Genomic DNA, 17960 nt, shown 5'->3' with positions numbered 1-17960 from the left:
ACTTCTGTGATACTCACTGGGAGAACGTGGTGGAGCTCCTAGAGGTAAAACTCACAGAAATGTTGGGCTCTTTTGGAGTTTTTAACTCTCAGACTTGTCTGTGTTGAGCCTCCAACAATTCACCAATTGCAGTTGAGGTTTTCCTATCCTGTACTGGTTCCCAGGGAAGTTACTGATCATGGGTTTCTGCTCCAGTATATATCCATCTGTCTGTCACTCTCATTTTGGGGACAGAAGTTTGTCCTATGATCTCATGTCTCTAACAGATTTAAGAAGAGCTGTTGATTTTTCAGTTTGCTCAGGTTTTTAGTTGTTAGGACAGAAGGATGATTTCCAACCTCCTTACATTCCAGAATGGAAACTAGAAGTCTCTGAAAGTACACATAATTAAATGTAAATTATTCATGTTTAATGTTCTTCTGTGATGCAGATATTTGTAGTTTTACCAGATTTTCAGCCTCAGAGAATATGGCTAAGAATTCCCTGTGTTTTGAAAAGTTTTGAGAGGGAGTAGCAGGACTAGCACTGTTTACATAATTGAGCCAACTCATGTTTTCTGAATGCCTATATGTGTCAGGCTCTTCTCTAGGTATTTTGACATATATTATCTAATTTAATTTCTGTGTCCACTCCTCATTTTTACATGGGAAGGACATAGGCTGAGGGAAGTTATACTGTTGTTTGCTACTAAATTATGCTATTGGTGGTTGACAGGCTCAGTTTTGATTTAGTCTTTCTACTTACTTTATTCCCAGTTGATAATCATGCTTCTCATCTGAGTATTCTTTTTCTTCACTTGGTAAAATGTTCACGGTTGTCTTTGACCATTCAGAGGTAAAGGGATTATCCTGACAAGCTTAAGTATACTGAAAAAAAAGATTCTTTGCCACAAAATTCCTACATCTTTTCATGGTTTTTAGGATGGGGAATTACAATGGCTACTAAAAACAAATGGTAAATGTTATTTATCTAAAATTATGATATTAATGGTCAGAGCACCTTGAGAGACAACTATCAGTATTATTTAATGCTTACCATTTCCTAATCAACTTAGCTACTGTGCCTCTATTTATTTTCTTTAATTACTAAAGGACAAATTGCTGCATTTTTGTTTGTAATTGACATTACTTTCTGCATCTGTTCTGTTATTTCAAAATAGCAGGCATACTATCTTACAATAACTATTTTACAAGAATGTTATGGGGATTAAATGAGATACTATAACTGTACCTGTAACTGTAACTGTAACTATAACCCGACCCCTTCCAAGCCTTCTCCGTTCATTTTGCTAATACATTTATTGATTATCGATTAGATGATCAAGGCTCTGAGAACACATTGGGAAGCAAAACAGTCCTGTTTCTTGTCCTTATGGAGGAGAGAAGCAGTAACTAATCATAATCACACAGATGAACTATGGCAAGCTTATATACGAAAAAGGAAAAGTGCAAGGATGAGCAAATAAGATAGAGAAGAAGTAGAGAAGTAGGATTAAAGACAGGAAATTATGGTGCCATGGAAATCAAGAGAAGAGAATTTGAAGTACATTGACTGTGTTGAGTACTGCCGAGAGGTCATGCAGGAGAAGAGAGTGTTCTTTGGTCTGGCAGTATGCTTGTCGTTTGTGACCTTACTAAATGTTGATGGTGAACAGAAGGAACAGAGACCTGTTTGATGTGTCTGGGGACTTATATTAGGTGGGGAAATGGAGACAGGGTATGGAGACAACTCTTTTTATGATTTGCGAAGGAGAGAGGTAAGAAAGAATGTATATTATAGAGGGCTGAAGGAAGACTTTGCAAGAGAACAGATACTATAACATGCTGGTGGCTTTTGACAAGGGATCAGTCAAGAGTAAGAGACTAAAGAGAGAGCAAACAGAGAGGATACCTGATTTTTTTCTATCAGAATATCAGCTCTGCTTTCCACCCTAAATCAAGTTTCAAATGTCCATAGCTCAGTTGAGAATCTGAAAGGCTTAGAAACTACATCAAGACACGTCTCTTTATCTGAACAGTGTGTTGAAGCCTGATAAACTCTTCATTTCACTGAAGAGGAGAGCAGGCAGAAACTTGTCAGCTAAAATTAAGTTGGATGTATATTTTAAAATATACAAGCTTAAATAATTTGGGGGTAAGTAGTTCTAAAAGTCCATACCACTCAATTGATTAAAAAAAAAAAAAATACTACAGATACAAGAAACATTAAGAAGGAACCCCTCAGTAGCTTGGAATTTTGAAAGACTGTAGGACCTCACTTTACCTGTTTCAGGATTTCAGATGGTGGAAGATGCTACTGACAATAATGTGGATTTTGCCTTTAAAATTTAAGCCTTGTGCTTCTAAATTCATTATTGATGCATGGAAACTTAAATGATCTCTAAGGAGTTTAACATTTGCAGTGTGGTAACTACCAACTAGGGAAAACATACTTGTTTTGTCGCCTTAGTTGTTACACATTTCTTAACTAAGTGAGAATTTTTAGGATGTTATAAAAAGAAAACAAATTCAAGAATATGAATTATTATTGAACCAGATGGCTGGAGGTGTTACTTTTTTCAGGCTTATTTTCTCATTCTATTTCAGAGCATTTTTTGTTGTTGTTAAAACATGAATATAGATATTAAGAATTTTAATCTGTCAATAGAGAAAACTAATCAATGCTAAGGTCATTTTGAACTCTTAAGATCACATATTCTGTGTTAAATTCCTTCCATAGTAGACTTTTAGAGACTCAGAAATTTGGTCTCAGTTTTTAAGATGTGCTTGTATTGATGATACTGGTATAGAATCATAGAATTTTAAACGAGGAACTTTAGGAATCCTTTATCATTCACAATCTAAAAGGGGGCTGGAAATGCTATCTAGAAGTTTGTTGATATGTGCATACATTCAAATTCTCATAGATTTCCTCAGGTTCTTAAAGTGACAGACCAAAAAACAAAGTATTAAAGCTACATTTTATAGAGGAGAAAACCAGTGCTTTGAGAACAAAGGCCTTTCCCAAAACCACACAAGTTTTAGTGGGAACAATTTATATTATCGCATTCATTTAATTCTGAAGTTCATAAAATCAAACCAGACATATTAAGACTTTCTTTACTGCTCAAGTTGTTAATCAGGCTCAGTTTGTCTGTTGCATGGCTCTACTGTACTATTTAAGTGCTTTGGCAAAGCTGTAATATTTTTATGAGAAAAAATCAAAAAGTAAGAAGAGATAGATATCTTTGCCTTTACTGGGAAAAATAAAAAGCTATAAAAACACAGTTTATCAAATTAGATGCTGAAAGATACATTAGCATTTTGCGTGGCACTAACCCCATGCTACCATGATCAGTTCAAACTTGAGAAGAAGTGGAATGTGTCCACTATTTTTCTGTTTTTCTATTTTGGAAGTGAATAGACATCTTGATAGAGCCCAACTGCTATTTTCATTGACTTAATGAGTTTCTTAATGCACCCCATTGAGCCTCAGTATTAGAGAAACATATGGCACATTTAACTCTTAACTATGGATTTATTTGACTTTTTATTGTGTACTTTCTACCTGTGATTCTATAATTTCTTTAAGAAATCATATATATATGATATATGATTATATAATGTATACCAGTTGTGCTATTTATACAGACACATGGCTTTTTCTTCTTAAATGTTACAAATAACTCTATGTTCTAGAAGAAAAATCTGAAAAATGACATAAAAACCCACCCTCATTTTAAAGTAATTGTGAATGTTAAGACTTTGTGGAAAAGTAATAAGAATATAGTAAAAGGTAAATCAAAAATGCTTAAAGTCAGTAACTTAATCTACTAGGCAGAATATCATGAAATAATTGTATAAATGGCCTAAAAATTAAACATAGGCATTCTTATAAAGATACTGGGTCAGTAAAAGATGTTTTAAGAATGGAAATGCAATCAATCAGGCATTCAGAAAAAAATGGGAGAACATCAATAAAGAGATAGGCTTTTTTTTTCTTTTTCCTGGTAATGATTTTTCTGAACCTCATTTGATAATGGATTTCATGTTATAAGTCTTCACATAAATCTTACTACACCATTATAAATGACTAATTATAGTAAAGCTCAACATGAGAATTAAGTAATTCCCTGGGGCCACCTGAAAGAGCCCGATGTTAACTGCATTATGGCACTGGGTTTTGATGTGCAGCTATTATTTTCCAAGCTTTGACTTTGAAGACACTGATCAAAAACTACCACCTTCTATCATGCACAATAACCCTGTGAGAGGCCTGACAACACCTCATAACAACCACCTTATGCTCACAAAGAAATGAATTTGAAAACCAATAGATGTGAATGGCTAAGAGCCAGGGAGAAACTGATTTACCAAATTTACCTCTTATTTAGCATCCTTGTGAAAGGAAGCCATTTTTTTTTAAAAAACTTACACAGCTTTTTAATTGGGAGACTTCTAATGAAAGCTACAGAAGACAGATTATGGAATAGCAAAGGACAGGAGAGAAAAAGGCAGGCATGTATAATACTTTTCAAAGTTAATTTCACCATATTTTAAAACAATAATGAACAAAAAATTGTTTTCTAATTCCTTTGGCAATTTCTCAAGAAGACAGGGATTTGAGGATATTTGAGGAACTGATTTACATATCTTGTTTGTGTTCAGTCAGTGGAATACAGTAGAATTAATAATACACATTGAAATGTATCTTTTTTTAAATTAGCTCTTTTCCCCCAAATGGGCACATATAACTTCTCTTTTGTAAATTCTTATTTTATGAAAGACTTTAAGTATTTTTCTAATGCCAAATGTCAGGGTCTCCCAACAGTTACCTTGAGAGGACAAAACTACCCTGGAATTAAATGACACGTTTTAAAAGGAGTAAAATTTAGTATCTAATCTGACTTTGGTGATGCTTAAGACTAAAAAGCAGACATGTTTCTAGTGGTATTGATACCATGTGATATCAGTATAAAGAAATAAAAATTTTCCCCTTGATTTTTGTCTTACTGTTGCATGGCAGGATGTGGGTAAGAAGGGGAAAACAACAAAAAGTCCATCATTTAACTTTACTAAATTAGAAGATATGCAAAATACGGAATTTTGTTGAATTTCTATGTTTTCATTTTTTATTAAGTGGCACTGTTATTAACTGAAAGAATAGATGCATTTTCAAGGTTGCTGAAGAGTTGGCCAATAAGCACCCCTTCTAAGTTACTATATCGTGAACAATTCAACAGCTCTGAGTCAGTTCTACAGTGGGAGTTAGCCTGACTTTTGGGGAGAAGCGTGAGTGTAGGGAATCTGAATATCAGAGTACCTTGAGGGCTTATTTCTCTTTGAAACTGTGTTTTTGATTTGTAAAATCAGGGTAATATAATTGGCCTCAATAATATGATTATGAAGATTAAATGATATATGTAAAGCCCAAGCACAGTGCATGATGCACAATAACCAGCCCTTAAATGGTAGCTGCAACAATGAGAGAGATGTCCTTTTTACATGGAAGATCCTTTAAGATGGTAACATTTTGTGAGGGAAATCTTTTGATTAATGGCTATTGTTTTTTCTTTTTAATTAAACTACCTAAAATGCATTTTTAATTAAACTTCTTACTAAAATGCTTCAGTGAGTGATACTTCCTGAGTGAAACTGCGTTGCTGTCTGTTGAAGGACTGAATTCTGAGGAAATGTTTTCACATATGTTGTGTAGGTGGGTTCTTTTCGGTGTAAGACAAATCACAAAGCTTCTCTCAATCCCTAAGCACAAATTACTTTAAATATCCTCTGAGTTAAAAAAACAATACAAGTTTCATAAGTTCTGAGCCCTATTTACACAGTAGACTTAGATCCATTAGAGTAAACTAAACAAAGAGAATGGCTTTTGAAAATGCACTTATGCGATCAACCACAATGGCACCAAGGTTTCTTGTTATAGTTTAAGTCAACAGAACTCCTTTATAAAGAATTGTTTAAATCAGCAAGTTTGAAAAAGGCTGTGTAATTTACTCAGAGAACCATCAGAGTATGCTAAAATGATTGGAGTATTTGCCATGTTTTACTTCAATTCCCCCCAATCATACGCAACCAGAGATTTGAAAAATGGTGATTGTCTTTCTATGAACTGAAACCTTGTAGAATTATTTTCCTACTGGATCTCTGGGTTATCACTGTTATTTCAAGAGAAAGCAGCATCAATTTCCTAATATGAAAATCACTGCCATATAAAAGAAAATGAAAGAATGAATGAGATGATGATGAAATGAACTATACATTGGAATTTCAATTCATACAACTTCTTCAAGAAAAAAGCTGGTAACAACATAGGTCAAAAGTTTAAAAAATATTCACAATCTTTAATTCAGTACTTTTACTTATAGGGATTTATTCTAAAAAGATAATTTGAAACATAGGAAACATCTTAAGCTCAATATTCTTTTCTTATTTAAAGCAGGGACATCAAGAATGTCCTACACTAGAAGAATTAAGTAATTACTGTATGACTAAGTAATGGAAAATGATATAGCTATTAGAGCTATGTTTGCAAAAAGCAGGATATGTTTTATGTTACAATATTAAGTTAAAATTATTGCATATATACTATTATTATAACCTTTTTATATGCAGAAAGATTAAAGTAAATAAATTAACACATTAATCTAACACATTTATAAGCAGCTATGTGGGCTTAGATCTAAACATTTGGAAAAATACTGGAATAGAGTTACAGTGGCATGAAAGGTATAACTACAGTTTCATAAGACTTTTCTGTGGGAAAAAATTTGTCATAAAATGCCTTATATAATGTTAAAAATACAAAACACAAAGTAAACAGTAAACCATACTTAAAAAGAAATCACACTCCAGCTTATATAAACACCAGGGAGGTAAAACAGGAAAGGATTAATTTTTAGTGCACTGGAAATTACTTCTCAAAAATTTCAGAATACAGAGGAAAAGTAATGTGATATTGGTGCCTATTCAGCCAATTTACAAGTAAATCCTATGGCATCCATTCTTTATTTTCAACAATGTGTTGAATGTTTACCTTTACTGAATATTTAGAAATGGATATAGGAAAAAAAAAAGTATTTCTCTTTCCTATCTTTGTTAGTTTCTTGTGATTCTAGGTAAGCATCCTCAACTAGTATGAAACGAGCTCATAAAGAAACAACAACAAAAAATCATGTTCTCTTTTTTGCAAGCTATTAGGTTGGTGCAAAAGTAATTGCGGTTTAAAAGGTTAAAAATAGTTGCAAAAACCTCAACTACTTTTGCACCATCCTAATACATCTTGATGGTGGGGGGAAAATGTATACGGTCTCCAACTGGCTTCTTGCCATCCTACAGCAAAGGATCATGGATGAAGTCCTGCAAAGAAGTCCTATTTCCTAAGAGGCACATGCTGCGGTTAGTTACAGCTCTGACGTAATTAATTATTTCTCCCCAGCTGTAGGGTATTCTCAGAAGGGAGGATTATATGTATCAGCAAACATGTCCATTCTTCTCCAGCAATACTCCAGGAAAGGCTCTGTCCCAGGATGCCTTCTTTTCCCAGACTTGGGGTGCCTACCTGTTTGATGAGCCATGGTCCAATGGTTGAAATTTATGTCACTCTTCAGACTGTGGTCTCTTAATTGTGATAACACTCAATTGCCTTTTGAAGAACCCCAGAGAAATAGCAGTCCAGTTCAAACTTCCCCCTCAGAACTGATAATACATGACCTTGTCAATCATAGTATGGCTCTGGGAAGCCTTGGAGTAGACGGAGTATAAAAGGTGTGCTCACATACACTCTGAAGCCGTGGAGTGAATTGTACATGTTCATACGTGAAAGAATAGGCAGTTTAGAACCTTTCCTTCTAAATCCCCCGTCCTCTTGCCAAAACCTTCCAGCCAAGCTAAGTATATACATTTTAACTTTCCTTTATTAGCAGGGTAGCCCAGATATTCTACCAGCAGGAAAGGTCCTTTGACGGAGGCCTTGGAGGTAGTACTGAGGGTCTTTAGAAATTGAGAACATTAATGAAAAATAACTTCAGACTAGATTTGGCAAAAGAAATGGACCACAGTCTTGGACGTATCCTTGGAGATAACTTAATGTTTTCAGTTGCCAATGGGAAAAGTGTAGCGGAGAATATGTTTTGCCCAGGATCTAATAGCTTAGCTACGGTCGGAGCCAGGCCTATATTTATGATTGCTAATTCACACTGCTCTATGCTGAGTTGTTGGTATGGTGAACAAACTGAAAATGGCAGTTGGCTAAAGACTTTAGGGTGACAAGGAATTGCGATAGTAATAATTTAAAAAGGAGGTGCATAGATGTTTTTGAGCTTGGGAGAAGTTCTATTTATCAACTTCCTTTCCTGATATGCCTCTACATTTCCTATTTATCAGACCAATCTTTTTTTTTTTTTTTAACCTCAGTTAGAATTTGTAAATGGCGTATTTGTGATACTTGCACACAGTTAAATTAAAAACATGTTTCTTCTTTCTCATCACCTTTTCATTTGATGAAACTGTTGCCACTGCTAAATTGCAGCTATTAACATCTTCTCAGTGACTTATATTAGCAGTCACAGTGCTCACTTGTTGGTAGATGGAGTAAAAGGGGGAAAAAATTATACATCATTTGAGAAAAAGAGAGAACATGTAGTATTATTATGAGAAGAGAACAGTTTCAGCCTTTCCAATGTATTTGAGAGGAAATACCAGTGTTTAGAATCATTGCTCCAGCTTTGGGTACTAAGATTTGGATTATCTTTGCCCAGAATGTTTTCATGTTATTCTGTATCTTCTTCCAGAGGTAACAAGGGGTTTATTTTTGTAACAGCTTTATCAGAGTAATTGACATATAATAAACCGCACATATTTAATGTACATAATTTGATAAATTTTGACATGTATGTACAAGTAAAATTATTATCAAATTAAAGTAATTAACATATTCATCATCTCTAAAAGTTTTCTTTTGATCCTTTGTAATCCCTCCTGTCTGTCTTTCACTGTCCCTACACAACCTGTTCCCAGGAATCACTGATGTGCTGTCACTACAGATCTTTCTAAGATTTTATATAAATGATATCATAGTACGTACTCATTTTTGCCTTGTTTCTTTCAAAATAAGTATTTTTAGCTTCATTCATGTTGTAGCATGTATCGATGTACTTTTATTGTTGCTAAGTAGTATTTCATTATTTGGTTACACCAACTGTTGATGGATGTTTGGGTTTTTCAAGTTTGCTGCTATGTGATGAAATTTTGTGTCTTTGTATGGACATCTGCTTTATTTCTTTTAGGTTGGTACCTAGGGGCAGAATAGCTGGATTATATGGTACATGTATGTTTAACTTTTTAAGAAACTATTAACTGGTATCCAAAATGGTTGTACTATTTTACATTTCCACCAGGCGTGTATGAGTCTCAGCTGTTCCACATTCTCACTGATACTTGGTATGGTAAATCTTTTAAAACTTAGCCACTCTGATAGATGTGTAGTGATATTTCATGGTAGTATTTCACTAGTATTTCCCTAGTAACTAATGATGTTCAGCATCTTTGCTTGTGCTTAGTTGCCTTCCATTTCTTTTCTGGTGACATGCTTGTTCAAATCTTTTACTCATTTAAAAAATGGTTGTTTTTTTTTTAAATTGAGTTTTGAAATTTCTTTATATATTATGTATACAAGTCCTTTATCAGTTATATGTATTGTAGTTATTTTATCTCAGTCAATGGCATGAGTTTTCAGTCTATGAACAATGTCTTTTGAAGAAGAGAAGTAGTTAATTTTGATGAAGTACAATTTATCAATTTGTTCCTATTGTGGATCATACTTTTGCTCGTATCTAAGAAATCTTTGCATAACTCAAGATCACAAAGGTGTTCTCCTACGTTATATGGTTTCATGACTTACATTTAGGTCTGTGATCCATGTTGAGTCAATTTTTGTACGTTGTGTGAGGTATGGATCAAAGTTGTTATTATTACTTTTTGCATGGATCATGTCTAATTGTTCCAGAAAAAAAATTGTTTGGAAAACACTTTCCTTTCACCACTGAATTGTCTTTGTACCTTTGTCTAAAATTAGCTGTCTATGGTTGAGTTATTTTTAAACTCTCTATTTGGTACACTGCTTGATTTTTCTGTCTTTTCACCAGAACTACACTGTTTTGATTAATGTAACTTTGTAACAATTCTCAAAATAAGATATTGTTAGCCTTGCAACTTTATCCTTTTTGAAAGATGTTTTGGCTATTCTAGGTCCTTTCTTTGCATTTCCGCATGAATTTTAGAAAGGGTTTGACAATTTATATCAAAAAAGTCTGCTGAAATTTTGATTGAGATTGATTGATCTACAGATCAATTTAGGTAGAATTATGTTCTTCACAGTGTTGAGTCTTCAGACCCATGAACATGATTCATCTCTTCATTTATTTAGTTCTTTATTTTTTGTCAGCAAAGTTTATTAGTTTTCAGGTTTTCACACATTTCATCATTTTTTCATTTAAATAGATACACATTTAAAAATGCATTTACTTAAAATTATTTTCACTTCCTTGGATGAAAACCAGTATCATTTGACATAATTGGAAGATAACTTCGATAATCAAGTAAAATTAGAAAAATTGTGGGGTGGCCAGTTAGCTCAGTTGGTTAGAGTGTGGTGCTAGTAGCACCAAGGTTGCCAGTTGGATCCCTGCATGGGCCACTGTGAGCTGTGCCTTCCTTAAAAAAAAAAGAAAAATTGTGTAAAATTCCAGGTAAATACTGTTACTTGCTGAGGCTCTTTTAAATTTTTTTTGTTTTATTTGTTGTTGTTAAAAAACATAATTAACAAGTGTTGAATTCTAAAGATGTACTTATATCAAGCTTCACATTTTCCTTTATGTAACCAGGTCTTAAAACTATTAGAAAAAAGGGAACTGTTTTCTCACTAGGTAATTCATTGTATTTTAATGATCCATGTAGCACTAAAAACTCATTTCTCATACATTGAATGTGAGTGCTACAGTTATGCAATAGCTAGATTTTAGGCAGGAGTGGCTTGAGCAAAGATGCAGAAGTGTGAGAAAGTTTGGATACGATAGAATCTGCAGAAGTTAGGAATTCTAGAGTGGTAGTTCTAAACCTTGATTGTACATAATCGTCACCTTGAGAGTTTAAAAAACTCTGACCAAAAGAATCAGAATACTTAAATTGGAATGTCTGTATCTTTTTAAATTTTCCCAGGTAGTTCCAATGCTTAGGAAGGGTGGAAAACCTCTAAGATAAGATACCTGGATGTGGGTATGGGAGGATGGTAATGGTAGTGATGGTGTGAAGGGGGCAGGCAGGGGAAAGCCCAGATTGATTAGCAGTGTCTGCCCTGGACACTGGACATCAATAAGTGGAAGGGTAAAAATGTCATTATTATTTTCCATCTTAGGGCTTGAATATGAATTTTCTGCAAAGGCAGTTGAATGAATGACAAAGCACTAACTCTCCTTTCCATGAAGAACAAACACTCATGAATTTTCTGCCTCAAATGTTCTTTTGGTTTAAAGCAATATGATCTCTTCTTACAATTAAAGGCTCTAAATGCATATTTCACGAATGCATTTTATGATAGCATATTTAAAGAATGGCCTAAACGACATTCCCCAATACAACATGTGAAGTAGTTTTAAAACAGCATTAACACAATTACCTATAAATAGTTCCAGATAAGAAATTCATAAAGACTTCTTTGGGCAGTAGCATTTCAAAATATAATAATACATAGAATCCAAATTTGCACGTGTAAACAAACAGAATGCACGAGAAGAATCTGAATGTGAATTAGTTCCCTTCATTATTTATCCATTGTATTGACACAGTCCTAAGGCCCATTTAAAATAAGGCATATTTCAGGTAGATAACATTTGCCGCCTGTCAAGCTGTGTTTTCCCATTAACATTGGCCACGCTACCACCCTGAAGACTTCATTTGGGAAAAGGAAAGAAAAGGAGAACTCCACATCCAAATGTTCAACTTGCTTAGGAGAAGTGTGGAACTGGAAAAAGGAGAACTTACAAACTTGCTTAATCTAAGAAGGGCGCAGTAAGAGGCATGGGAGAGGGCGTGAAGATTATTTTACAAAAATATATGTTGAGGAATTCATGGGGAAGGAAGTGTGAGAAAAGGGCTTCTTTGGGGGAAGGGACTTTTGCGAGCCGTCAGGACAGTTTCTGTCTCCCATTGCCCCTCCTCCCAGGCGATCCCCACTCTCCGCCCCTGGCCCTCCCTCTCCCTGCCTTCCGCGCTGGGCCAGTGGACCCGGTGGGCGGAGTAGCCTCCCCAGCCTTGCCTTTGGCTCAGAAGATGTGAGAAGCACGGGGGCATTAACTTGCGCCCCGGGACTCTTAAGAAGCTCACTGGACGTCTGCACCTGGTAGTCTCCAGCTCACTGCGGGACTTGTGTCAAACTTTGTCCGTGTGTGGGTGGGAGGCAGCGGGACCACGCCCGGTCCTTCTGCCCCCCGCGTAGCGGCAGGGTTAACTGTGGACAGCGCAATTTCCTGTCGCTGCCCCTTGGCAGGCACTTCTCGGGAATGGAGCACTCACAGTGTGGCAGCAGGGACCACAGCGGTAGCTGCCGACCTCACCTGGCCCCGGGGCTGGTGGCGGCCCCTCCACCCCTGAGTCCGGCGTTGCCGGTAACCCCGGGGATACCTGTTCCTCCAACTTTCCTGCGGCCACCCAGCCTCTTTCTGCGGGCAGCCGCGGCCGCTGCTGCCTCCACCGCTGGAAGGGGAGGCTGCCCTTCGGCTCCCGGGCTGGAGAGGGGGGTGGGCACGGTGGGCTGTGGCTACCCACGGACGCCCAAGTGCGCCCGTTGTCGCAACCACGGCGTCGTGTCGGCGCTCAAAGGCCACAAGCGCTTCTGCCGCTGGCGGGACTGCGCTTGTGCCAAGTGCACCCTGATCGCTGAGCGCCAGCGCGTCATGGCTGCCCAGGTGGCGCTGCGCAGGCAGCAGGCCCAGGAGGAGAGCGAGGCCCGGGGGCTGCAGAGGCTCTTGTACTCTGGACCCTCGGGGCCCGGGGTTCGGACCTGTGGAGGTAGCAGCGGAACGGAAGATTCTCTGGCAGCGAGCGTCCCTGCGGCAGTGACTGCGCTAGGACTGGATGCCTTGAGACAGACTAGTGGCCTGGCGACCCCTGCCTTTGATGTTTTTCAGCCAGATTATACGGAGGAAAAGCAGGGTGAGTTGGTCTTTTATTTCCTCTTTGCAAAATAAAAATAATTGTTCTGGAGAAACAGTTTTTGAAACAAGCAGCCATGTCCTGGAGGTGGTCAAGAAAAGTTTTTTAAAAGACGCTCCTGTTTATATTCTGGGAAACTGCTTTGCAATATAACATTAATGAGTGTTAGAGACCCATCACCTTCACTTTGGAAAAGCTATCTATTCCTTTAGGTGATAGGATCAGATGATGAAAAGGTGAAGAGTGCGTGATCAGATGAGCAACTCATGTTAGGAATGGAGTTTGCGCCCAGGTTTCAATGACTTTGTGTGAGTAGAAGTTGAAGCAATCAGTGAGGGAAACTTAGTGAGAGGTGCTGCATTCTGAGCTTGCTGTGTAGTCTTTTCAGCTATAAAAGCTATAAAAGTCTTCTGATCTTGTGTGAGAAACTCACTGATAATGAGAGTACAGTTCTTTTTTGGGGCAAGTCTTTGGAGCCAGCTAAAAGTGGGGAAGAGAATTTACCAATGCCTCTTTCACCTCTTTCTCTTCAAATTTTTAAGCATTCCATCTCCAATCCCCATTTGTCAGCCTCCTAAAGTGTAGAATGTGCTATTTGAAGTTTCAGCGCTTCCCATAGGAAAAAAGTAATTTAAGTTTTCCAGTTTTGTAAAACCAATAGTAAGAATTTCAAAGTCCAATATTAGGGCTTTCTTATCCAAGGAGTTTTAGTTTTTCTCTCTAATTTATTGACTGCAAGTCATTTTCATACCCCTTTTAACTAAAAAAGTGCACACACATTTGACTAGGGTTCAAATTAACTTTTCCTGTTAATGTAAATCCCACTGTATTTTAGTGAAATTTATAGCCCTCCACAGGGCCCACTAGCAGTGAAAATGTCATTTTAGTAATTTTGTATAAATCTAAGACAGATTGTATAATATACAATTATATAATAATGATACAGTAAGTTATTAATTAGAGGACGTCCCCAGATTGTGAGAATTGCAGGTCTTAGATCATAGGATGTATTTCTTAAAAAAGACTTTCTCTGCATTTAAATAAGGTATATATGATTTTGTGTTCACCTATGCCATTTTTTCGCCTATGTTTTAGTTTATTTCAGTAGACCAAAGAGACTTTAAATATTTCTTATGAAAAATCAAAGAGAACTGAAGAGCACAGTTATTAAACAAAACTATAAAAGAGAAGTAAAAGTTAAAATTCTGTGGATTAAATTGACAGTGTGATTTGGCTGACAACTTTCTGCTAGGCATTGATTTATGTATTTTCCTTGGAAAGGGTACCAACGTGTTCTCTTTTATAGGGTCAAGTACTTTATTCTTTGCCCCAGTTGACCACCCTTTCTGAAAGACTGATTTCATGACTTTTCTATACTGAATACCTCATCTTACACAATATCTGTGAACTAACTATAGGAAGGTAGTTTATTTAAATTATTCATTAGATAAAAGACTAACAGTGATTCAGAGGTGAATAAGATTTTCCTACACAAAAGAACCTTATATTAAAAATAAGGAAAACCATATGTGTGTGTGTGTGTGTGTGTGTGTGTGTGTATCCAAAAACTATAAGACATTATATACAATGGAATGGCAGACCAATGCCAGTCTATCTCCACTTGGCAAACTTCATTAGGAAAGTTTTATTGTTTTATTTAAAATGGAAAATTCTAGAGAGTTTGTAATTTTGCAGGAGCAATGTCTTGTTATATGTTTGATATAATAACAGCATTTTAGCAATCAGTGTTAAATTGTACATGCTTACTTTAATTTTAAAATAAACAGTAGATATTTCTTTAGACTTTAGGAACTCTCTTTGAAAAAACAGGAGTTTTGCAAATTGTGGTAGCAAATCACTGCTTTAGGGAACATTTGTTTTGTTGTATTCATAAACTTTGTAGAAGAAGAAAGTTTGACAGAAATATTCTGACTACCCCCACTTGACAATATACTCTTTTTTAATGGAAATAGAGGTGAAATATGTCTATAGGGCAAGAAGAAATACAAACCAATGTAAAAGTTATTTAGTGACTGTATCAATTGTTAGTATTTTCCTAAAGATACTGTTTTATTAATATTCATATACTGAACATGCTGAGATACAATATCAGATTTTTGTGTAAAAATATTTTTGGAAAATTTACCTTAATATTCCAAAGGGAGTTGTGATTTGAAGCAATAGTGCAGTGTAATAGTGTAATAGTGTAATAGTGTAATAGTGTAATAGTGCAGTTTCTAATTTTTTAGAATCATTTGACTGTAATCTCTTTTCTTGATATTTCCTAGGGATTGGAAAAGAAGTCCGTATATCACAGAGGATTATACAAAATACCAACTCTGTATCATCTGTCACATAAAATGAAATATATGACTCTGATACAATTTGAGATTGGTACAGCAGTAGTCATTATTGGTTTAGATTCGAAATGAAATAGCAATTTTGTTATTTTTTTCAAATTATTCAGGTAACTTAATTGGAACCTGAAATGTGAGCATTAAAAAAGCCAATTGTTGAAATTTAGCATTAGTGATTAAATAGAATATTAATTTTCATTCTAAGATTGTTTTTTATTTCATATCTAAACCTTAATCATTTTATTTAGTACTTTTTGCATGGTGTCCTTCTGAATAAAAGACTTGGGTAACAACAAAATTTGGGTAACATTTAGGATAACCACAAATTGACAAGATGGGGCAAACAGTGTGAGATATTGGTGTTACATTAACAATTTGGGCGTAACAATAGACTCTCATTTCTAAATAACTGCAGCATGTATATATATTATATAATTTTGTGATCCTGAAATGGCATAGTAAATAGTGTTTTCCCATGTTTCCAAATGATCTACTAAAATTCTCATTCATTAAAATTTCTTACACTAAATAAGGATTACTAATATACGTACTATATGAGTGAATGAATGATTTTATCCAGCATTATTTTTGAGTGGGCAGTACTATGTTCTGGGAAGGTTTCCCTTTATTTGATTCCTTTTTGTTTCCTTTTCCCCAGAACAAAGAGACAATAAATGTGACTCATGCCAGAGTGGACAGGAAGGACCAGTCTCAAAATCCCATCAGCTTGCCCTGGGATCAGCTCCTAAGTCTAATGGTGTCATTGCAAAACAAAATGTTCGGCCATCTATTTCAGAAAACTGCAACAAGGATGACAGCATCCAGTCTCCTTACTCTGGGGAGCAATCAGAAGGTGAAGAGAGTCCCAGGTCCCTATCATCCTCTGATCTGGAATCAGGAAATGAAAGTGAGTGGGCCAAAGACTTCACTGCTGCCAGAGCCAGACTTCCCACAATGTCCTCAAGACCAAGAGATCCTCTTGATATCCTTACCAAGATTTTCCCAAGTTACAGGCGCAGCCGGCTAGAAGGCATTCTACAGTTCTGCAAAGGGGATGTCGTCCAAGCTATTGAGCAGGTCCTAAATGGGAAAGAACACAAACCAGACACCAGGGACCTAGCAAGCTCAGGAGAATTGGAAAATACAGCATTTCAGAGAGCTTCAAATTTTAGTTTAGCTGGAATTGGTTTTGGACCTCTAGGGAATAAATCAGCTTTCTCTCCTCTTCAAACAGCATCTGCTTCTTATGGAGGTGATTCAAGTGTCTACAGTTTAAATCCTAGACTAGGTATCAGTCCATTACGGCTGGCATATTCCTCTCCAGGAAGAGGGCTGTCTGGTTTCATGTCTCCCTACCTACCTCCTGGGTTGGTACCAGCATTGCCTTTCCGCCCAGTTTTGGATTATGCCTTTTCGGGGATGATTAGGGATTCTTCCTATCTTTCCAGCAAAGACGCTGTAGCTGGTGGCAGACTGTATTCCAGGCTGAATCAGGACAAGCTGTAACACATCTGCCTATTCTCCCTTTCTGGAGTATTTCTAGAAGTATGCAATACAACCCCCATGCCTGTACCCATACCCATATCTGTTGATGTGTTCACTGTGTATGTGAGGGGATTATCAGGCCTTATAGATGCAAAATTATTTTTACCAGCAATATAATAAACTTGAGACCTAAAGACTCTTTGTTAGCATTTATTAAGAGAAAAAAGCATTTAAACATACGTTCCTTGAATAAAGCCATTATTTTCAACTAATAAATTTTCTTAAAATATAAGTTGTAAAATTTCTATTTTAAAACTATTCTTGTTTTTATTTTATTGAAAAGTGGAGTTTATAGTTGACAAGTACACTTGTAAGTGTAAAACAATCAGCATTATATAAAATTAACCAAAAGGAAGAAGTGAAAAATTGAGGTACTTCTAAATATTAACAATTACTGTTTCAAATTCATTCTTTCCTTCTGTTCCTTGTACACAGGAGAGAAAAAAGTTGTTCAAAGTATTTAAAAATATTTTATCCATATATAAATGATTAGTAATGAGTAAAACTTTGAGAAATTTGAATTCCTTATTTTTTCTGAATGTCTTATTTTTCATTCATATCTGCCATTTGTGACAAGTGCCATTCATAAAACATTTCTCTTTAAAGTGAACATTATGAGTTACACAAAGACCAACGAAGTAAATCTGTGGAAATAAGACTCCGCCATCTCCTGGCAACTATCACTAATTGCAACTCAGTTCTGGAAGAGTGTAGCAATCAGCAAAGCAATGGTTTCCTAATTTTCCTAACGTACATAAACTAGCCATTTTTTGAAATAGTCATTTTGCATTATGTTACATAGAAATTTTCATATTATAAAATGAATGCCTACTGTGGATGAGGATTTTAATCTTTA

The 17960-nt window shown here is 36.0% G+C and overlaps 1 protein-coding gene across 1 annotated transcript; it reads left to right on the top strand.

The window, feature by feature from the left end:
- Window positions 1–12244: 12244 nt before the first annotated feature.
- Window positions 12245–17625, top strand: DMRTA1 (DMRT like family A1). Its single transcript, XM_019715058.2, has 2 exons — window positions 12245–13202; window positions 16218–17625. The coding sequence occupies exons 1-2, from the start codon at window positions 12551–12553 to the stop codon at window positions 17063–17065; spliced, it is 1500 nt and encodes a 499-aa protein (XP_019570617.2). The 5' UTR covers window positions 12245–12550; the 3' UTR covers window positions 17066–17625.
- Window positions 17626–17960: the final 335 nt, after the last annotated feature.

The sequence above is a fragment of the Rhinolophus sinicus genome, linkage group LG04, assembly GCF_036562045.2.
Source record: "Rhinolophus sinicus isolate RSC01 linkage group LG04, ASM3656204v1, whole genome shotgun sequence".
Lineage (NCBI taxonomy): Eukaryota > Metazoa > Chordata > Mammalia > Chiroptera > Rhinolophidae > Rhinolophus > Rhinolophus sinicus.
The sequence above is the reverse complement of the archived record's forward strand: the minus strand, read 5'-3'. Positions and strand labels throughout refer to the sequence as shown.